This window comes from Anomaloglossus baeobatrachus, chromosome 3 (assembly GCF_048569485.1).
Source record: "Anomaloglossus baeobatrachus isolate aAnoBae1 chromosome 3, aAnoBae1.hap1, whole genome shotgun sequence".
Taxonomy (NCBI): Eukaryota; Metazoa; Chordata; class Amphibia; order Anura; family Aromobatidae; genus Anomaloglossus; species Anomaloglossus baeobatrachus.
Genome location: NC_134355.1, coordinates 679864494 through 679887505, shown reverse-complemented (window position 1 = coordinate 679887505; position 23012 = coordinate 679864494). Strand labels below are relative to the sequence as shown.

Sequence of the window (23012 nt, the reverse complement as noted above, 5' to 3'; positions counted from 1 at the left end):
TGACATGAGTCTGTATCTACAAGGTAGGACACATGGGTGACACCAGGAGGGGACAACAACGGATGAGGCGGACGCTTACCACCCACATGGGGTCTGAACAAATACAGATATTTACCAACTGGCATGAAAACAAGAATTGAAGGGGAACTCTACACCCATTTATATCTGTTTTTTTCTGCATTTTTAGAAAGCACGGACCCTCCAAAGTCTATCCAGGGTCTGCAGCTGAAAGTATCCAAGATCTGTCCTTCTCCTTTGCAGATGACACAAAAAAGTGGCTTTCAAAGTCATTTTGACTATCTCAGCCTATTAAAGAGTCCTTATTATTATTATTATTATTATTGTTTATTTATAGAGCACCATTGATTCCATGGTGCTGTACATGAGGGGGTTACATACAGAATACATGTACACGTTACAATAGACAGACTAGCACAGGGGGAAGAGGGCCCTGCCCTTGCGGGCTTACATCCTAAAGGATTTTGGGGAGGAGACAGTAGGTGGGGTGTAGGTGGGGCGGCAGCTCCGCACGGTGGTGGGGCGGCAGCTCCGCACGGTGGTGGGGCGGCAGCTCCGCACGGTGGTGGGGCGGCAGCTCCGCACGGTGGTGGGGCGGCAGCTCCGCACGGTGGTGGGGCGGCAGCTCCGCACGGTGGTGGGGCGGCAGCTCCGCACGGTGGTGGGGCGGCAGCTCCGCACGGTGGTGGGGCGGCAGCTCCGCACGGTGGTGGGGCGGCAGCTCCGCACGGTGGTGGGGCGGCAGCTCCGCACGGTGGTGGGGCGGCAGCTCCGCACGGTGGTGGGGCGGCAGCTCCGCACGGTGGTGGGGCGGCAGCTCCGCACGGTGGTGAAGCAGTGAGGTCATTGAAGGTTATAGGCATTTCTGAACAGATGAGTCTTTAGGTTCCGTTTGAAGCTTGCGAGTGTAGTAGATAGTCTGACGTGTTGAGGCAGTGAGTTCCAGGAGACTGGGGATGCTCGGGAGAAGTCTTGGAGTCGGTTGCATGAGGAGCGAATGAGAGAGGAGGATAGAAGGAGATCTTGGGAGGACCGGAGGTTACGTTTTGGAGTGTAGCGAGAGATTAGTTCAGAGATATATGGAGGAGACAGATTATGGATAGCTTTGTAGGTCAGTGTTAGTAATTTGAATTGGATACGGTGGAAGATTGGGAGCCAGTGGAGGGACTTGCAGAGAGGAGACGCGGGGTGGTATTGAGGAGAGAGGTGGATCAGTCGGGCAGCAGAGTTAAGGATGGACTGGAGAGGGGCAAGTGTGTTAGCAGGGAGACCACAGAGGAGGATGTTGCAGTAGTCGATGCGGGAGATTATGAGGGCGTGCACTAGAATTTTTGTAGATTGGGGATTGAGAAAAGGGCGGATTCTGGAGATATTTTTGAGTTGAAAACGGCAGGAGGTGGTGAGGGATTGGATGTGCGGTATGAAGGACAGGGCAGAGTCAAAGGTCACTCCGAGGCACCGAACTTTGGGTGCTGGGGAGAGCGTGATGTTATTAATTGTAATGGATAGATCAGGTGGAGAGTGCAGGGGAGATGGAGGAAAGATGATCAGTTCAGTTTTGGCCATATTGAGCTTTAGGAAGCGAGAGGAAAAGAAGGAAGATATAGCAGATAGGCACTCTGGGATTCTGGACAGCAGAGATGTGACATCTGGACCAGAGAGGTAGATCTGAGTGTCATCAGCATATAGGTGGTACTGGAAGCCATGGGACTTTATGAGTTGTCCCAGGCCAAATGTATACTTAAACAAGAGTCCAGTAGGAGGAGCCAAGTCACTAAATCACCAAATCAGAGGCACTGTGGCCCCTTTCTGTTCTCCCCCTCCCCAGTCTTTCTTCATCGTGCCCGATCTTTGGCAACCAAGGAACCTAAAAAAAAATTTAATAAATAAAAAAAAAAAAAAAAAAAAAAACACAAACACAAAAATAGTGTCTATGCCTAAAACCTTGTCTCTGAGCCTTTGACTTTTTTTTAGGGAGAGGGATTCCATTTGCTAAAACTTTTACTTTCTTTAAATTTTAGATTTCTGTAGACTTTGTATCAGAATCACTGGTTGCTTATTCGATGGTTTTGTATCATATTCATCCACCGATTCCTCCTGTACAGGAGCCGCGGACCTCAGCCGATCGGCCTCCCATGAGCTCCAGCAACCAGTCCATTTCTCTGTAACAAGGACGGTCCTGAAGGGACAACCCCTTTAATACGGCATAAAAACTCATATTTCCCCTTCACATGGGGGCACTAAAATATTATTATATATAAAAATAAAATATGTTTTATATTTTTTTATAAATATATATATATATATATATATATATATATAATATATATAATATATAATATAAATATATATTAATATATATATATATATATATATATATATACACTATAATATATATATAATATATATAATATAAATATATATTATAATATATATAATATAAATATATATATATATATATATATATATATATATACATATATATATATATATATATATATATATATATATATATATATATATATATTATAAATAAAACAGCGATCATTGCCTTTACTGTTTTAACTTTTAAAAGCAATCTCAGCCATCCCATATTTGAATAGAGATACAGTGACATGCAAACGTTTGAACACCCCTGTCAAAATTACTTTGTTGTGAACAGTTAAGCAAGTTGAAAGCGAAATGATCTCTAAAAGGTATAAAGTTACAGATCACACATTTCCTTTGTATTTTAGGCAAAATATATATTTTTTTTTTTCATATTTTCATTTGAAAAATTACAAAAAGGAAATTGGGTCGTTGCAACAGTTTAGACACCTTTGGAAATTTGTGTGCTCAGATAACTTTGTCCAAGGTTTCAGACCTTAATTATCCTGTTAGGGTTATGGCTTGTTCACTATCATTGTTAAAAAAGGCTTTACCCGGCCTCCTCTAATCTTGTGCCCAAAAACAGCAGCCATGGGCTCTTCTAAGCAGCTGCCTTGCACTCTGAAAATGAAAATGGTAGAGGACCACAAAGCAGTTGAAGGCGATAAGTAGATAGCAAAGAGTTTTCAAGTTTCCCTTTCCTCAGTTCGAAATGTAATTAAGAAATGGTCATTACCAGGAACAGTGGAGGTCAAGATCAGGTCTGGAAGAGCAAGCAAAATATCTGTGAGCTGCTGGTAGGATTGCTGGAGAGGCAAATCAAAACCCCTGCATGACTGCAAAAGACCTTCAGGAAGATTTAGCAGACTCTGGAGTTGTGGTAGATTGTTCTACTGTTCAGAGACACCTGCACAAATATCTCCTCACCATAAAATTCAGGGTCAGAAGTCTGCAAAAGAGCATCTAAACAAGCCTGAAGCATGGTGGAAACAAGTCCTGTGGACCGAAGAGGTTAAAATTGAACTCCTTAGCAGTAATAATCAAAAGGTATGTGTGGAGAAAAAAAAAAAAAAAAAAAAGGAGTACAAAAGTGCAGGTAAAGAACATCTCGCCAACCATTAAGTATGGGGGGGGAGGGATCAATCATGCTTAGGAGTTGTGTTGCAGCCAATGGCACGGGGAACATTTCACGGGTAGAGGCAAGAATGGATTCAATGAAATTCCAACAAATTACTGATGCAAACATATCATCTGTAAAGAAGAGAGGGGAGCCAAGAGGGGGGAGCCAAGAGGGGGGAGCCAAGAGAGGGGAGCAAGAGAGGGGAGCAGAGAAGATGGCTTCTAAAAATGGATAATGATCCTAAACACGTCAAAATCCACAATAGTTGACCTCAAAAGGCGCAAGCTGAAGGTTTTACAACGGCTTCACGGTCCCCTGATCTAAACATTACTGAAAATCTGTGGGGAGACCTCAAAAGAGCAGAGCATGCAAGAGGAGCCAGGAATCTCATAGAACTAGAAGATGAGCCAGGAATCTCACAGAACTGGAAGACGAGCCAGGAATCTCACAGAACTGGAAGACGAGACAGGAATCTCACAGAACTGGAAGACGAGCCAGGAATCTCACAGAACTGGAAGACGAGCCAGGAATCTCACAGAACTGGAAGATGAGCTCAAGGAAGAATGGATGAAAATCCCTCAAACAAGAATTTAAAGACTCTTGGCTGCTACAAAAAGCGTTTAACAAACAGTGATACTTGCCAAAGAGGGCGCTACTAGGCACTAACCATGCAGGGTGCACATACTTTTGCATAGGTCCATTTTCTTTTTTTGTTATTCTTAAAATTTAAAAGTTGAAAATAAATGTATTTTTTTTGCCTAAAACAAAAAGGAAATGTGACATCTGTAACTTTATGCCTTTTTAGAGATCACTTTATCTTCAATGTCCTTAATTGTTCACAATAACAGTAATTTTGACCAGGGGTGCACAAACTTTTACATGACATTGTATTTTATTCCAAAATTTTGGAGTGAGTCAGTGTGTTACTACGTTAAATTAGTTATCTTATATGTATTTACAGCCAGTATTATCCTCCAGAGCTGCACTCACTATTCTGCTGGTGCAGTCATTGTGTACACACATTACATTACTGATCCTGAGTTACCTCCTGTATTATACTACAGAGCTGCACTCACTATTCTGCTGGTACAGTAATAGAGAATGCTCTGGCAGAATTATGAATGCAGCTCTGGAGTATAATAAAGGCTGTAAATTCTAATATTTAAATTATATACTTTTAGAAATCACCATGGTTATGTAATAGAGAATGCTCTGGCAGAATTATGAATGCAGCTCTGGAGTATAATATGGGCTATAAATCGTGATCATTACAAGAGGATTATATGTAATTTATATATGTAATATATATGTGCTGTATAGGACAGATGCCTAGTCTTGCCCTCTTGGCATAACTAAAGGGGAGGCTTAAACATGGCTGAAATTCTATAACAAAAAGGTAAAGCTGCTGGACGTCAGTCTTGTGTAGAAATAGGGCGAGCCATCCCCACAGCTCGCCCCCGAGGAGCCCAGTTCCACACCTGCTCCTGATGGTGGTCTCTTCTTATGCCTACACAAGTCTCCTATGCCCTGTCCCATTACTTTGCAGGTAAGGACCCCTATAGCTGTCACTGCTGGTCCTCGGTCCGGGCTGCGTGTGACACGGTGTCAGGAGATGATGATGGCGGAGAACTTTCTCCAAGGTCGGCTGATTTTCCCTATTCTTAGCCTCCGGCGCATTATACAGTGACTTCATGGGCAGCGGTGAATGAGCCGCCCACGGCTCCCGACAATCCTCCTCATGCATGGCCGTCCTTTCAGCTGCAGAGCCCCGGCAGACAATGCATCTCCAGCAATGCCAATGAGACGAGACGCTAACGCAAGTTCACAGAAGTTGGCCTCAACTCCGCTGAGAACTTCAGGTTCCACCGGTCTACTGAGCCTTGGTCAGTCCGAGCGCCCACAGGACAGGCCTAAGGGGACCAGACCTCCATCCATCGGGGGATAGGACATCACTGCACTAGTCTCCAGGCCGGTATGGACCGGGGCAGGGGCGGTGCACACACTGGGCCGACTCACGGGAACATTAAAAGGGGTTCTGTTGATCATAAATGTAAATCTCTGTGTCTGTACAGGAATCCATATAAGAAGGATGCAGCATAACGCGCGAAGTGGACATCCAGAGGATTTAGTGCAAACAGAACGCAATATCCGGACATAACCTGGCACGAGGTGCGGCTGGAAGAGAAGGGTGAACCCGGTGGAGAGCTTCGGTACTGCAGGTCTCTCGGAGAGAGAGGAACATGCTGTCGAGCAGGACACATCGCAGCTTGTGGTTGATCAGTAGACGCACAGATCGGGGAACTTCATCTCGTACACGGGAATGGAGTGGTTTTGGGACTGGCCGTACGCAGCTGTGATGGTGCCAGATGGACTCGGTGGAGGACTGTAAGACAGAAGGGCAAGAAATGTAACGGTATAGTAATTAAGGCAGAAAGGTAAAAAAAAAATGGATGACGGGGGTGTTCAAAGAAAAATAAAAAAAAAATGAACTGATAAGGTAAATTTAAGGAGGGTGGTACAAAAATCACAATGTGGTGGCCGCTAACTGCAGATCACCAAAATACAAAGACAGCTCGAGTCCGTCCCGAAATACAAAGAAGGCTCGAGTCCGTCCCCAAACTACAAGGACAGCTCGAGTCCACCACTGAAATACAAGGACGGCTCGAGTCTGTCCCCGAAATACAAGGACAGCACGAGTCCACCACTGAAATACAAGGATGGCTCGAGTCTGTCCCCGAAATACAAAGACGGCTCGAGTCTGTCCCCGAAATACAAAGACGGCTCGAGTCCACCACCAAAATACAAAGACGGCTCGAGTCCACCACTGAAATACAAAGACGGCTCGAGTCCGTCCCCGAAATACAAAGACGGCTCGAGTCCACCACTGAAATACAAAGACGGCTCGAGTCCGTCCCCGAAATACAAAGACGGCTCGAGTCCACCACTGAAATACAAAGACGGCTCGAGTCCGTCCCCGAAATACAAAGACGGCTCGAGTCCACCACCAAAATACAAAGACGGCTCGAGTCCACCACTGAAATACAAGGACAGCTCGAGTCTGTCCCCGAAATACAAGGACAGCACGAGTCCACCACTGAAATACAAGGATGGCTCGAGTCTGTCCCCGAAATACAAAGACGGCTCGAGTCCGTCCCCGAAATACAAAGACGGCTCGAGTCCGACACTGAAATACAAAAGGCGGCTCGAGTCCACCACTGAAATACAAAGACGGCTCGAGTCCACCACTGAAATACAAAGACGGCTCGAGTCCACCACTGAAATACAAAGACTGTTCGAGTCAGTCACTGAAATACAAGGACGGCTGGAGTCCGACACTGAAATACAAAGATGGCTCGAGTCCATCCCCGAAATACAAGGACAGCTCGAGTGCACCACTGAAATACAAGGACAGTTTGAGTCTGTCCCCGAAATATAAACATGGCTCACATCCGTCACCGAAATACAAAGACGGCTCGAGTCCATCCCCAAACTACAAGGATGGCTCGAGTCCATCACCGAAATACAAAGACGGCTCGAGTCCATGCCAGAAATACAAGGACGGCTCGAGTCCGCCCCCGAAATACAAGGACGGCTCAAGTCCACCCCCGAAATACAAGGACGGCTCAAGTCCATCACCAAAATACAAGGATGGCTCGAGTCCACCACTTGTTGTGAATATCATCAGAGATGGTGCTGTTCCCGGGAGTGTTTCTGGACTCCCTCTGGTGGCTAGGGCTGGTAGTGAGTCTGATTCTGCATCTGTCGCTCAGACAGGTGTTGGAGATGATTGCTGTTTCAGGAAAGCCAATGGTGTCCAGCCTGGGGGGAAAAAGGAAGGCAGTCTCTGTCTAACCTTTGCCGGTGATAATTGCTTCTGCTTTATGTGACGATGTCCTGAATTTTGTCCTCCAGCCTTTAAACGTTTGCCTTTCCCTTTAGGTTTTTGTTTTTCCTTTTTTGCGCCTTCTTGGATTCTCCAGGAATGATTTCTACAGCGGTTTTTCGTTCCTTTGCATCGGTTTTGTTTCCATGTCATGCTGAGTCTGCAGCTATGCCTGATAAGTATTTTATTCTCTTAGGGTACCTTCACACTTTAGCGATGCAGCAGCGATCCGACCAGCGATCTGACCTGGTCAGGATCGCTGCTACATGGTCGCTGGTGAGCTGTCAAACAGGCAGATCTCACCAGCGACCAGTGAACAGCCCCCAGCCAGCAGCGACGTGCAAGCGACGCTGCGCTTGCACGGAGCCGGCGTCTGGAAGCTGCGGACACTGGTAACTAAGGTAAACATCAGGTATGGTTACCCGATGTTTACATTAGTTACCAGCGCACACCGCTTAGCTGTGTGTGCAGGGAGCAGGGAGCCGCGCACACTGCTTAGCGCTGGCTCCTTGCTCTCCTAGCTACAGTACACATCGGGTTAATTAACCCGATGTGTACAGCAGCTACATGTGCAGAGAGCCGGAGCCGGCAGCACAGGCAGCGTGAGAGCTGCGGAGGCTGGTAACTAAGGTAAATATCGGGTAACCACCTTGGTTACCCAATGTTTATCTTAGTTACCAGCCTCCGCAGCTGCCAGACGCCGGCTCCTGCTCCCTGCTAGCTTCATTTGTCGCTCTCTCGCTGTCACACACAGCGATCTGTGTGTCACAGTGGAAGAGCGCCTTTGAAGAAAACGAACCAGGGCTGTGTGTAACGAGCAGCGATCTCGCAGCAGGGGCCAGATCGCTGCTCAGTGTCACACACAGCGAGATCGCTAATGAGGTCACTGCTGCGTCACAAAAAGCGTGACTCAGCAGCGATCTCGGCAGCGAGCTCGCTGTGTGTGAAGCACCCCTTAGTCTGGGCTTGATTAAAGGCTAAATTTGCACTGAAGGGTGTTTTTGCTTAATCTAGGTCTTTTTCTAAATGAATGTTTGAGAATATTCCCTTTTGTTTCTTGCATGTGAATAAATGGTCTTCCTGCACTATTTTTGGAGTGCAATTTATTCCCAGCAAGAAAAGGAGTTGTTACTCTCTGTTTGATCAGGAGTTTTGTATCTCGTGTTTTTGTAGTTATGATCTTTTCTATTATATTTACATTCCTGATATAGTGGGAGGAAAGATCGTGTGATCTTTAAGGGAATTTTTGATTATCAGGTGTTGGTATTATTCAGGGTTTTATCTGGCTGCAACCAGCAATCTATCCTTTACTTTGGTATCTAGCTAGCAGGGCCTCACTTTGCTTATATCTATATCTACCATCTGTTTTTTCTTACATTACCGTCATTATATGTTGGGGGCTTTGACTTTCCTATGGGGCTGCTCTGAGGCAAGTCAGGATTCCTCATTCCATCTTTGAGGTTAGTTAGTTCTCCGGCGGTGACGAGGCATCTAGGTTTGTCAGGAATGCTCCAAAATTCAAGGAAGGCTTTAGTCCGTCACCAAAATACAAGGACGGCTCGAGTCTGTCACCAAAATACTAGGAGAGTTCGAGGCCTTCACTAACATACAAGGACAGCTCGAGGCCTTCACCAAAATACAAGGACAGCTCAAGTCTTTCACTGAAATACAAGAATGGCTGGAGTCTGTCCCCGAAATACAGGGATGGCTTGAGTCCGCCACCGAAATACAAGTACGACTCGAGTCCACCACCGAAATACAAGTACGGCTCGAGTCAGCCAGAACAGGAGCCGCTCATGTAGACACTATGGTTCATAGAGGGATGTCTGGAGAATCGGAGGACACCACTCTACGATGTCCAAGAGCGCTCTGACCTACGGGAATGCCTCCGCAGATTTGTTTTACTCTCTCATATAATTTTCTCTGCCGGGATTCAAATTTTGTACCTGCTGTATGGGGGGACGGAAACACGATTAGTGATCACCGGCTGCACTGCTGTCAATGAGACGATTCTCTGGGACTCAAAACCTCAGGACTTTACAGATAAATCCATGTATCTTGCTCAGATCCGTTTATTAATTGATCAAAAGATTAAAAAAAATTAAAATAACGTAAAAGTATAACGTGTCACACAATCACTCACCGTATAGTCAGCTCAAAGATCTGGTTCAGCTTGCTCTGTAACAGAGATGCCTGGAAAATCGGAGAACACAAGACATTGTGAGTAGCGACGCCATTCACTGACATATAACATGATAAGTAACCTGGCTGAGGCCAGGATGGAGACGTTTTACCAGAATGGGGCCCAGGATGAGGACATATATTCCGGGACTGGAAACGTATATAAGAGCATAAGGACATATATATCAAGATCGGCTTAGGATGAGGACATATACACCACAGGATGGGGGGGGACATATACACCACAGGATTGGGGGGGGGACATATACACCACAGGATGGGGGGGGGGACATATACACCACAGGATGGGGGGGGGGGACATATACACCACAGGATGGGGGGGGGGGACATATACACCACAGGATGGGGGGGGGGACATATACACCACAGGATGGGGGGGGGGACATATACACCACAGGATGGGGGGGGGACATATACACCACAGGATGGGGGGGGGGGGACATATACACCACAGGATGGGGGGGGGGGGGGACATATACACCACAGGATGGGGGGGGGGGGGACATATACACCACAGGATGGGGGGGGGGGGACATATACACCACAGGATGGGGGGGGGGACATATACACCACAGGATGGGGGGGGGACATATACACCACAGGATGGGGGGGGGGACATATACACCACAGGATGGGGGGGGGGACATATACACCACAGGATGGGGGGGGGGACATATACACCACAGGATGGGGGGGGGGACATATACACCACAGGATGGGGGGGGGGACATATACACCACAGGATGGGGGGGGGGGCATATACACCACAGGATGGGGGGGGGCATATACACCACAGGATGGGGGGGGGACATATACACCACAGGATGGGGGGGGGCATATACACCACAGGATGGGGGGGGGGGGGACATATACACCACAGGATGGGGGGGGGACATATACACCACAGGATGGGGGGGGGGACATATACACCACAGGATGGGGGGGGGACATATACACCACAGGATGGGGGGGGGGACATATACACCACAGGATGGGGGGGGGACATATACACCACAGGATGGGGGGGGGACATATACACCACAGGATGGGGGGGGGACATATACACCACAGGATGGGGGGGGGACATATACACCACAGGATGGGGGGGGGACATATACACCACAGGATGGGGGGGGGACATATACACCACAGGATGGGGGGGGGGACATATACACCACAGGATGGGGGGGGGACATATACACCACAGGATGGGGGGGGACATATACACCACAGGATGGGGGGGGGACATATACACCACAGGATGGGGGGGGACATATACACCACAGGATGGGGGGGGACATATACACCACAGGATGGGGGGGGGGCATATACACCACAGGATGGGGGGGGACATATACACCACAGGATGGGGGGGGGGACATATACACCACAGGATGGGGGGGGACATATACACCACAGGATGGGGGGGGGGACATATACACCACAGGATGGGGGGACATATACACCACAGGATGGGGGACATATACACCACAGGATGGGGGACATATTCACCACAGGGTGGGGGGGGGGGGACATATACACTACAAGATGGGGGGACATATACACTACAGGATGGGGGGACATATACACCACAGGATGGGGGGACATATACATCAGGTGGGGGGACATATACAAAAGGATAGAGGACACATTTAACAGACAGTGGCCCAGGATGGGGACGTATATACCAGGATGGGCCTAGAATGAGAACAAATATACCAAAATGGGCCCAGGATTGAGACATATATACCAGGATGAGCCCAGGATGGGGGACTTTACTACATAATGATGGGGTAGGTGTGGGGCAACTCATATGTCTTTATAGGATTTAGAACACTACAAGGGCCAAACATTAACCAAAATACGGGGTCCCAGGTCCCAGCCCAAACTTTGCATAGCGGCCCATCGGACTCTAGCTACATTACTGTAGGTAACCCCTTCTGGAACCGCCGCATCTCACATGGAATGGTGTGACCAAATGGTCCCGCCCAGATGACTCTTAAAGCGTAATTAGCATATGGAGCCCTTACTATAACGTTATGGTAGTGGTTACAAAATAAAGTGATAGAATTCTTTAAACACCGGAACAAATCAAGTACCTAATTATTTGCGATTTGTGGGCCCTATAAATACACAGTATACAATGGGCTCCCTCTAGTGGTGGCCAACGGCAGACAGCATTATATCATCTAACTGTACACGGGGGAGATTCCTTACCCTGGCCCCACAATGTGCAGCGATCTCCTCAAACGGAGCCTTCTGGAACTTCTCCACCACCTGCCGCCGCCGCTCGCGCTCCTGCTCCTCCACCGCTACACTGTCCACTGTACGGGGGGGGAACGCGAAGAAAGCATTAGGTGACATTGTGCAGTTTTCCTGCAGCGCCCCCCCATAGTGAAGGATTGTATTACACAATACATGCAGGGTGCATCTCCTTACTGATCACGCCTTATTCCTATCAATTTCCAGACACAGTATTTGCTGCTGTCAATGAGAGAATCCTTCCTGCACGTCCGCAGCCCGGACTGACCCTTACCTATGGCTTTTTTCAGAGTTTCAAACGTTATCTCTTCTGCTGGAGCTTTCTAAAAAAAAAAAAAAAAAAAAAAAGACAACATATGACATTTTTTACTAAGAGCTTATGCCACAGCAGAACAGAGTATTTCAGATGCAGAATGGGCTCATCTTACAGGAGGAATCTAATTATGCTGATGAGGACTGAGTTACAGCACAGAGTATTTAAGGAGAGCAGAGCACTGATCTTGCGGGAGGACTAAGTTATTTAGTGGGTGGAGAATGGTCCTTAACAGCGCAGAGTATTTCAGCAGAGTATAGTTTACAAAAATAAAATATAAAACTTTTAGCCACCACTAGGGGGGGGGCTCACTGCATACAAATTCACTGCTGAGGAACTTCATGAGCTCCCCCTAGTGGTAGCAGAGGAGTGAAGATTACAAAAAAAAAATATAAAACATTTAGCCACCACTAGGGGGAGCTCACTACATACATATTCACTGCTGAGGAACTTAGTGAGCTCCCTCTAGTGGTGGCAGAGGAGTGCGCTGCTCCTGTGGGAGATCACAAGTTCAGAGCTTATATATTGAAAAGAGCACAGAGAGGAGAGGTGAGGTCTGCGCTGATCTTCTGGGAGATCATGGACTAAGTTACATAGTAGGAGGAGACTGGTCTTCAGCAGCACAGAGTATTTTAGCACGGTAGTGTGCTAGTGAAAGACAAGGAGTTAAATAGTTGATGGAGCACGGTCTTCAGCAGCGCAGAGTATTTCAGCAGAGTATAGTTTACAAAACTAAAATATTAAACTTCTAGCCACCACTAGGGGGAGCTCACTACATACAAATTCACTGCTGAGGACCTTGGTGAGCTCCCTCTAGTGGTGGCAGAGAAGTGTGCTGCTCCTGTGGGAGATCACAAGTTCAGAGGTTGTGCTGCTGAAGACCCTGCCGTTTTCAATATACAGAGAGGAGAGGTGTGCGCTGATCTTCTGCGAGATCATGGACTAAGAGTTACATAGTAGGAGGAGAAAGGTCTTCAGCAGCACAGAGTATTTCAGCATGGTAGTGTGCTAGTCAAAGACTAGGAGTTAAATAGTTAATGAAGTATGATCTTCAGCAGCGCAGAGTATTTCAGCAGAGGAGTATAGTTTATAAAACTAAAATATAAAAATTTAGCCACCACTAGGGGGAGCTCACTACATACAAATTCACTATTGAGTTCAAAGGAACCTAATGAGCTCCCTCTAGTGGTGGTGGAGGAGTTGGTTTATCTTGTGGGAGGTCATGGACTTAGAGTTACATAGTAGGGGCAGAATGGTCATCAGCAGTGTGTTGGTGGTATATGGGGGGGTTGTGTATAGTTTTGTGTAGGTTTGTATTTTAGGGTGTGCTGCTCTGTCCACTCTGTATTCCTTGTGTGTACATTGTCCTGTTTGCAGGTTTAATCACTTCCTGCATAGCTTTTGTCACTAAGTCTGGGGGAGGGGGCCTGGGATCCACCGAAACTCTGTTTTACCTAGAGATTAGTCAGTCTGTCTGGGAACGACAAGAGAAGAAAGAAGATTCATCATCTGGGGGAGAAGCTACGGCTACAAGCAGCACCCAAGAAAGCCGTTGACACACCCAGCTTTCCCTGGAAAAGGACTGCTGGAGGATTGTGACTGATTTATCCTCTGTGGGAGAAGCTGAGGCTTCCCAGAGAGACCTGGACATTTATCCCTTACTGGACTGTATCCATGTTCCTGGACTATTTTACCCTCTGTGTGGTGGATTATTTTTTTGAACCTGCTGGATTGCATGGAATAAAGGAACTTTGGATTGCTCACTCATCTCTCGCTCTGTTGATTGTGTGATATCAGAGAAGGACTCCATCACAAGCAGCACAAAGTATTTCAGCTCAGTAGTGGACTAGTCAAAGGCTAGAAGTTAAATAGTTGATGGAGCATGGTCTTCAGCAGCGCAGAGTATTTCAGCAGAGAAGTGTAGTTTACAAAATTGTAAATATAAAACTTTTAGCCACCACTAGGGGGAGCTCACTACATGCAAATTCATTACTGAGTTTAAAGGTACCCAGTGAGCTCCCTCTAGTGGTGGCTGCAGCAGTAGAAGAGTCATTCGTTCTCAGTAGTAGATGCCCTGACTCTGGACACGTGCCGCATTGATGCCACTGAATTCTCAGTGGAATTTTGTGACTCGCTGAGTATTACGAGCCGCCTGCACTTCGCCCTTCTCTCTCCTCATCCGCGGACAGGCATTACAATGCTCCACGTCAATGTCCGCACCTCCTCCTTCTCCGGGCTGTTCCTGGACTCCACTTCCACCTGCAGAGATATTGTCTCCCCGATGCTCTTCCTTTTAGACAAGCGGTCCTCATCTACGATACAATGGGAGATATAAATGCCGCGTCCTTGATACGCGGCTCAACGGAAGAATATGAAAGGACGCAAATGTAAAGGTGACGTATGGAGAGTGATGGGATTAATGGATCATGAGAACACAGATGAATGCATGACGAAGGGTTAATGGGTGGGGGGGCCGGGGGCAAAAAAAAAAAAAAAAAAACAACTTTAAGGAAACTTCCCCCCTCTTAGGAGATGTATAACATGAGCAGTGCTGCGCGTGTGGATGTCATATCTGCGGTTCATACATGGGGAACAGGATTCCCTGCACCACCCGGGTGACTACTGCTGTTCCCCATGGACATTTTTAAGTGGACAACCCCTTTAAGTCATCACTTTGATATTTGGGTACCTGTCAGCTGGGGGACGTAGGGCGTGCTCAGCCGGTCCGAGTTATAGCCGCTTCCGCCCAGCACTTCGCTGACTTTGCTCTGCAGGAAGAGCAGCTCGGTGCTGATGTGCTCCACGCTCCTCGACCACCTGCCGGAATATTCAGAAGATTTGTTACTTCCTTAAATGAAATGTGACATTTGCACGGTTTCCTCTGCTGCGGTCCCCATATCTGAGCAGATCGTCCCATTGTACTTCACACTGCAGCCAGCAGGTGGTGCCAGGTGACGTCAGGGCATCGCCATCTGCTGGCCGCTATAGGGAACAACGCTCCATCAAATTACAGCTGAAAGTGACCAAAGGACGAACTCTGCACAAAGCTCTGTAAGAAGGTATCACGCAGCACAGGAAACCGGTGATAAATAAAGAGCGGTGAGTGTGGGACATTGTGTATAGGGGGGGCGCCCTACTCTGCACACACGGGGGGGGGGCACCCTACTCCGCACACAGGGGCATGGACACAGACCCCCTAATAAAGTGATCTGTAAAGTTTCAAGACTTTCAAACTTGGACAAAATTCTTTAAAAAATAAAGTTTCTTCCCTTTTTAACCCCTTATCCGAGGCGGATGGTCCGTGCAGGTCACAGTGGTCGCGGGTGACATTATTAGGTGTCCTGTGACGCTGCACTTAGTCCGGCTCTCCATAAGGAATGTGGATGATAGAGCATCTGGTGAGGAGGACCATTAGAGGAGGAGGAGGAGGAGGACGCGGCTCCTAAGAGCTTAAATACCGAGAGTGAAGAGTGGGAAGTGGCCATTATCGGGCATTACGGCTCTCAGGATAAGTGGACGGAGGGTGACTCAGTCTGCGCCGCATCCGCATGTTCCCTCCGTGCGTAAAACAATGGCTGCCTGCAAACAATGCCCACCGTGGATAATGTGTCCCCCGCCCACCCCCGACCGTGATCAGGACAATGCAAGACGGCCATTCATGAGGTTCTCACACCTCAGCAAGTCAGGAGCCGGAGATAGCAGGGGGCTCCTGCAAGTGGGGGTCCCGCATCTCCCAGTAAATATGAGCTGGACCCCACCAATTATATAGGGATAATGTGTCCTTAATATAGACACCAATAATATAGGACATTCCAGAAACAGCGCCCCTCTAGTCTGTAGGTCGTGTCTGGTATTGCAGCTCAGCTTAGTTTAAAGGAAGTCAATCTAATGTTAGTCCTGACCATGCTGGTGTCACACGTTTGGGTCTTCATGATGTGATGATTATAAGTCACCTGGGCTTCTCCATGAAGACGTCTTCCGGAAGGAGATAGGAGCCTTCTTTGTTCCTCATCTCTATCACCTGCGACAAGAGACGGAACAGAGTTTAGTAATAGGAGAATTACCGTATTTTCTGGTGTATAAGACGACCCCCAACTTTTCCAGTTAAAATATAGAGTTTGGGATATATCGTATATAAGCATAAGCCGACCCGAGTAATGTGCCCATTGTTTAGTAATGTCCCCTGCAGTAATGTGCCCATTGTTTAGTAATGTCCCCTGCAGTAATGTGCCCATTGTTTAGTAATGTGCCCTGCAGTAAAGTGCCCATTGTTTAATAATGTCCCCTGCAGTAATGTGCCCATTGTTTAATAATGTCCCCTGCAGTAATGTGCCCATTGTTTAATAATGTCCCCTGCAGTAATGTGCCCATTGTTTAGTAATGTCCCCTGCAGTAAAGTGCCCATTGTTTAGTAATGTGCCCTGCAGTAAAATCCCCTGCAGTAAAGTGCCCATTGTTTAATAATGTCCCCTGCAGTAATGTGCCCATTGTTTAATAATGTCCCCTGCAGTAATGTGCCCATTGTTTAGTAATGTCCCCTGCAGTAATGTGCCCATTGTTTTGTAATGTCCCCTGCAGTAATGTGCCCATTGTTTAGTAATGTACCCATCCTTGTCCCCCCCTTGTAGTAATGAGCCCATTGTTTAGTAATGTCCCCTGCAGTAATGTGCCCATTGTTTAGTAATGTCCGCTGCAGTAATGTGCCCATTGTTTAGTAATGTACCCATCCTTGTCCCCCCCTTGTAGTAATGAGCCCATTGTTTAGTAATGCCCTCCTACCGGCCCCTTCTTACACACAATAAACATTCTCACCTCTCCTCCGTTCCCGCGGTGACCTCAGCTGCTTCGTATAGACCCCTCAGCGATAGCATCCAATGCACGGGGCTGCTGTCTGCAGCCATGGCTTTACTGCAGTTGAATGTTTTGTAGTGCCGTAAAGCATTCAACTGCAGTAAAGCGCTGACAGCAGCGGTGGCCCAGTGTATGGAATGTGATCATGGATGAGTGCTTCCGGCAGACCGCAGGCCCATAGACCCCTCCATGATTGCGTCCTGTACACGGGGCCGCTGCTGCTGTCAGCGCTTTACTGCAGTTGCCGGATCATCAGATATTCTGGATTATATGCCAGTGGACTCCGTACTGGCGTGAAATATACAGATGCACGGATTCACACAGCCTGCATGCTACACAACATGTGCTAGCGGTACTATATGGAGGTATTATGTGAGCTGTGTACAGCAGTATCACTTGGGCACTAAATGGAGGTATTATAAGAGCTGTATGTAGCGGTATTACCTGGGCACTCTATGGATGTAATATGTGAACTGTATGTATTACCTAGGCACTATAAGGAGGCATTATGTGAGCTGGATATAGCGGTATTAACTGGACACTATATGGTGGTAATATGTGAACTATATATATATATATATATCAGTATAACTTGGGCACTATATGGAGGTATTATGTGAGCTGTATATAGCAGTATTATCTGCCCACAATAGGAGAGAATGTGAGAGCTGTATGTATTACCTGCTACTACTACAGCAAAAGCACGGCGCATTCACACAACCAAAGATCGCATCGCAATCATCGGCGACACGCTTGAGCGGAGTATCAACTGCATGGACATACATGCTGTCACCATCAGCTCAGGAGAGTCACCAATGATTGCGAAGCGATCCTCGGGCTGGCAGCACCGGTAATACACCAGGCAGAGTGCGGTGTAGTGCGGTGGGCGGGATTATGGGAGAGGAGGGTGAATATTCATTCACTTAATTAGCCATGCACTTGCTCACGACAATCATCGGTAACACTCCCAACTGGAGCGCGACAGCGAGTATATCTATGCAGCTGTCACTGTCAGCTCAGGAGTGCCACCGAGGATTGCGATGTGATCCTCATACAGTGATATGGTACAGCAGGCATAGAGTATGAGTGCAGGGTTCAGATTGGTGGGCGAGATTCTGGGTGAATATTCATTCACTTAATTAGCCAGCGTCTGCTCCCCGCGATCATCAGTAGTGGTACTCCTGATTAGAGAGTGACAGTGTGTATGTCTATACAGTTGTAACTGTCTGCGCAGGAGTGCCACCAAGGATTGCAATGCTATCCTCGCACAGTAATAGAGAACAGCACACATACAGTGTAAATGCAGAGTTCTGAGCAGTGGTTGGGCTTCTGAGTGGGGAAGAGGGTGAATATTCATTCACTTAATTAGCCGATGCTTGTTCACCGCAATCAATGTCAGAGGTAACTTCTGATCTGAGAGTGACCGTGTGTATTTCTATGCAGTGGTCACTGTCAGCTCAGGAGAGCCACTGAGGATTGAGATGCGATCCACATACAGTGACAGAGAACAGCAAAGTGTGAGTGCAGAGTTCTGAGCGGTGGTCGGGCTTCTGGGTGGGAAGAGTGTGAATATTCATTCACTTAATTAGCCAGTGCATGCTCACCGCAATCATCGGCAGTGGTACTCCTGATAAGAGAGTGACAGTGTGTATGTCTATGCAATTGTTACTGTCCGCTCAGGAGTGCCACCAAGGATTGCAATGCTATCCTCGCACAGTGATATAGAGAACAGCAGACATACAGTGTGAGTGCAGAGTTCTGAGAGGTGGTCGGGATTCTGGGTGGGGAAGAGGGTGAATATTCATTCACTTAATTAGCCGATGCCTGCTCACCGCAATCATCGTCAGCGGTAACTCCTGATCTGAGAGTGACAGTTGCATAGAAATATAAGATGTCACTGTCAGCTCAGGAGAGCCACCGAGGATTGCAATGCAATCCTCATACAGTGATAAAGAACAGCAGACATACAGTGTGAGTGCAGGGTTCAGAGCGGTGGGCAGGATTCTGGGTGAATATTCATTCACTTAATTAGCGGACACCTGATCACCACAATCATCGGCAGTGGTCCTCCTGATCTGAGAGTGACAGTGTGTATTTCGATTCAGGAATGGAATAAGATGCAGACACTGACCTCATGGATGTGCTGGCAGAACGCGGGCACCGTGGTGAGCTGGCTGATCAGGTTCAGATAGGCGGCACACAGAGCGTGCAGGGCACAGCGATTGTACGCCGGAAGATTATCCTCATTATTCAGAGCCAAATCCTGGAAATAAATCAGTAAGAACTTACATCCAATCATCTACTAGGGCGAAAAACCCAAAAAGGCAGTTTCAAACTTTTTGAAATCTTTACCAAACACATAGTTGGAAAAAAGATTTAGTAAATCAGGTGACCAAGGTCCTTGTTATATCCCCCAGGTCCCAGGGCCACCGTATGGTGGATTGGTCGTTCTTACCTGCACGGCTAAGACCAGGCGGATGAGGTCCACCACCACCTCCTCGTTGGCCAGCTCGATGCTGATCATCACCAGCAGGGCGTACAGAGCCTCGTAGTGGGCCTGGACGTTGCAGGAGTCGTTGCAGCTCAAGTAGATGTGCCGATACAACTGCTGCGAATGCTGGAGGGAAGAGATTGGAGGTTTATAGGGAGGTCTCAAGAGTCCCCATGGAATAAGTGGCTATCACCAGGGGGATCCGTAAGACATTCGGTTGTGATCCTGAGAGCTAACAGGAAAGCAGCGGAACCCGACAGACCACGATTGTGTCTGATGAACTGAGCTGTAATACCAGACACCACCTTTAGTCACGTGTGGCGCTATTTTTACTTGAAATCTGGAAATTACGGTAGGGTTGAGTGTACCTTCTTCATGAAGAGAGTGTCTTGTCTGGAACACTTGTCCACTTTCAGCTTTAATACCGCGATGTCCGGAACAGTACTAGAGCCAGAGGAAGGCCGAACATTAGTCATATGGACACGTAAAAGGCATACAAATATTCTGACAAATGTAAAAAGGAACTAGTCACATGGAGTCTTATCTGTCGGTAACACGTTATAAAGCAGACCGATATATAGATGACATTCAGTAAACATTTATTGAGTCCCAGCCTTGCTTTCCCTGGGCTTAGAGGAAAGAGAAGCGACAAGCTTTTAAAGTGCAAAAAATATGTGACAGATTTTATTCAGACAAGTGACAATTCATTACAAGGTTAAAAACACTTAGGAACAGAGACCATGATTATAAATAGCAATGCCCTATTACCCCCCTGTCCCAACACACATGTATATATATGTAAACATAGACATGAAAAGTGCAATAGCTATCTCAGGGCGAAAAGGCCAAATCGGCACATATTCAATTCAATGTTAGAGCAAATATTGCTAGTAAGTATTGCAAATTGCCCAGAAAGATCATTAGGGGAAACATCCCACTGGATGGGAGGGAGGGCATGGAGCCAGAGGTAATACCTCTGATAGGTAGCCAAAGAAAGTCTCAAAGCAAACTTCAGACCAGCCCAACGTACGTTTCAAATGACGATTTTCTTTATCTTCTTCAGGGGAAAAGGTGCTGTAATGCATGCCCACCAAGTGCTGGTTTTTAAATGCGCGCCGCTGCAATCAGGAACCCCGGAAGTGACATATTGGCGCACGCGCAGTCCGCCGAAGCCGGACCCAAGCGTCGGACAGCCGTCACGCCAAATAGCGCGTGCGCGGGAGCCGGGGCGCGTCTCCATGGCTCACGCGCACGGCGTATAGACGGCAGCATAGACACAGGGGAAGGCAACGCGGACCGCGTGCGCACAGAAACAACCGGGGATAGATATATCACACTGGTGCAGGGGCGGTGAAAAGATCATAACAGGAAAAACTATATGTCCAATTATTGATGGGCTAATGGAAACATGAAAAGAGGATATGTACAATATAATTAAAAGCAAGCGATGAAAGGAAGGGAGACCTAGAATCAGCGCAGAGGAGCAAGAAATCGCCAATATTTACATATTCTTTATCATTCATTAAGAAGCAGTCCAAAACCAAAGGCACCATAAGGGTCCATTCTAAAGGAATGACGAATAACTGACTCATTTAGTCCCTTTGGGACCAATGTGTCAAGAACTGAGATCCATTTCGCCCTGTCACACAATTATTTTGTTTTCAAGGACATTTTCTATTTACAGCGGCGTGGCACTGCCATGGGCGCGGCCTGTGCGCCTTCATATGCCGGCCTCTTCCTAAGGTACTGGGAGAGGCTGGTATTTGGTGATGGGGGCGTGGAGGCTTGCGCCCATGTGCAATGTTGGCTAAGATATATAGCCGATATTCTTTTTGTGTGGCAGGGCTCAGCGGAGCAACTTGATCAATGATGGGGCGTGGAGGCTTGCGCCCATGTGTAGTGTTGGCTAAGATATATAGACGATATTCTTTTTGTGTGGCAGGGCTCAGCGGAGCAACTTGATCAATGATGGGGCGTGGAGGCTTGCGCCCATGTGCAGTGTTGGCTAAGATATATAGACGATATTCTTTTTGTGTGGCAGGGCTCAGCGGAGCAACTTGATCAATGATGGGGCGTGGAGGCTTGCGCCCATGTGCAGTATTGGCTAAGATATATAGACGATATTCTTTTTGTGTGGCAGGGCTCAGCGGAGCAACTTGATCAATGATGGGGGCGTGGAGGCTTGCGCCCATGTGCAGTGTTGGCTAAGATATATAGACGATATTCTTTTTGTGTGGCAGGGCTCAGCGGAGCAACTTGATCAATGATGGGGCGTGGAGGCTTGCGCCCATGTGTAGTGTTGGCTAAGATACATACAAAAATTTTTTTCCAAAAAAGGCTAAGATACATAGACGACATTCTTTTTGTGTGGCAGGGCTCAGCGGAGCAACTTGATCAATTTATGTGGCAACTTAATTCTAACAAATTTAATATTAAACTAACCCATAAAAGTAGCAGCCATGAGATTGACTTCTTGGATATTCAGATTCAAATTGATAATAAGAGGTCAGTCCAAACGGATGTATACCGTAAGGATACATCCGTTAATGCGTTGCTGCATGCCACATCCGCCCATAATCCACCAGTTATACGTGCCATCCCGACGGGGCAATTTTTAAGGATGAGGCGCATCTGTTTCTCAGACGCCTCCTTTGGAGGCACAGGCAGCAGACCTTCGGGATCGCTTCCTTGATAGAGGATACAGCAAGAGAAGTGTACAACGAGGCTACAACAGGGCCAAAAGAACACCTCGTGCACAACTCCTGAAATATGCCCCAAGGGATTCCAATAAGTCAGATTCTGCGGTGAGGTTCATTGGAACGTTCAGCCAGGAATGGACTACTATGTGTGACATTATGAGAAAACATTGGTCTGTATTGCTAAACGATCCTGTCTTGGCTGAGACACTTCCTAAGAACCCCCTGATGACCCCGAGGAGGGCCAAAAACTTAAAGGATCATCTGGTGAGGAGTCATTATGTTCCTCCCAAGCTAAATTTCTTTGGCCCCAGGAGCCCATTACGGGGTTGTTACCCTTGCGGCCATTGCATGGCATGCAGCAATATACTCCGTAGCACATCTTTCTCCTCTTCCGATGGCCGAAACACATTTACCATCAAGCAATACATCACGTGCAACACCACGCACGTGGTGTATTTCGCGACCTGCACATGTCCTCTGACCTATGTTGGCCTCACCTCACGGGAGTTCCGTATTAGGGTCAGGGAACATGTGAGGGACATTTCTGCAGCCAGTTCGGCAACAGATGTTACACTCCTGAAAACCTTACCCAGGCATTTTAGGTCACACCACACCTGCGACCCCTCTCAACTGAAAGTGAGGGGTATTGATGTTATAGATGGGGGTATCAGGGGTGGTGACCTCAAAAAACGCCTGGCGAGGCAAAATGGATCTCAGTTCTTGACACATTGGTCCCAAAGGGACTAAATGAGTCAATCAGTTATTCATCATTCCTTTAGCATGGACCATTATGGTGCCTTTGGTTT

General features: G+C 47.4%; 1 protein-coding gene across 3 annotated transcripts in view; it reads right to left on the bottom strand.

Moving 5' to 3' along the window:
• Window positions 1-4326: 4326 nt before the first annotated feature.
• EFR3B (EFR3 homolog B) overlaps window positions 4327-23012 on the bottom strand; it is a 98882-nt gene continuing 80196 nt past the window's right edge. For all 3 annotated transcript variants that reach the window (XM_075341288.1, XM_075341289.1, XM_075341290.1), the window contains 10 exons: window positions 19876-19951; window positions 19472-19633; window positions 19148-19279; window positions 16119-16186; window positions 14855-14982; window positions 14386-14477; window positions 12127-12175; window positions 11808-11914; window positions 9532-9581; window positions 4327-5888 (listed from right to left, as the gene is read on the bottom strand). In XM_075341288.1, the coding sequence (XP_075197403.1) occupies window positions 5783-5888; window positions 9532-9581; window positions 11808-11914; window positions 12127-12175; window positions 14386-14477; window positions 14855-14982; window positions 16119-16186; window positions 19148-19279; window positions 19472-19633; window positions 19876-19951 (970 nt within the window). In that variant the 3' untranslated portion in view covers window positions 4327-5782. The remainder of the gene's footprint in view (window positions 5889-9531; window positions 9582-11807; window positions 11915-12126; window positions 12176-14385; window positions 14478-14854; window positions 14983-16118; window positions 16187-19147; window positions 19280-19471; window positions 19634-19875; window positions 19952-23012) is intronic.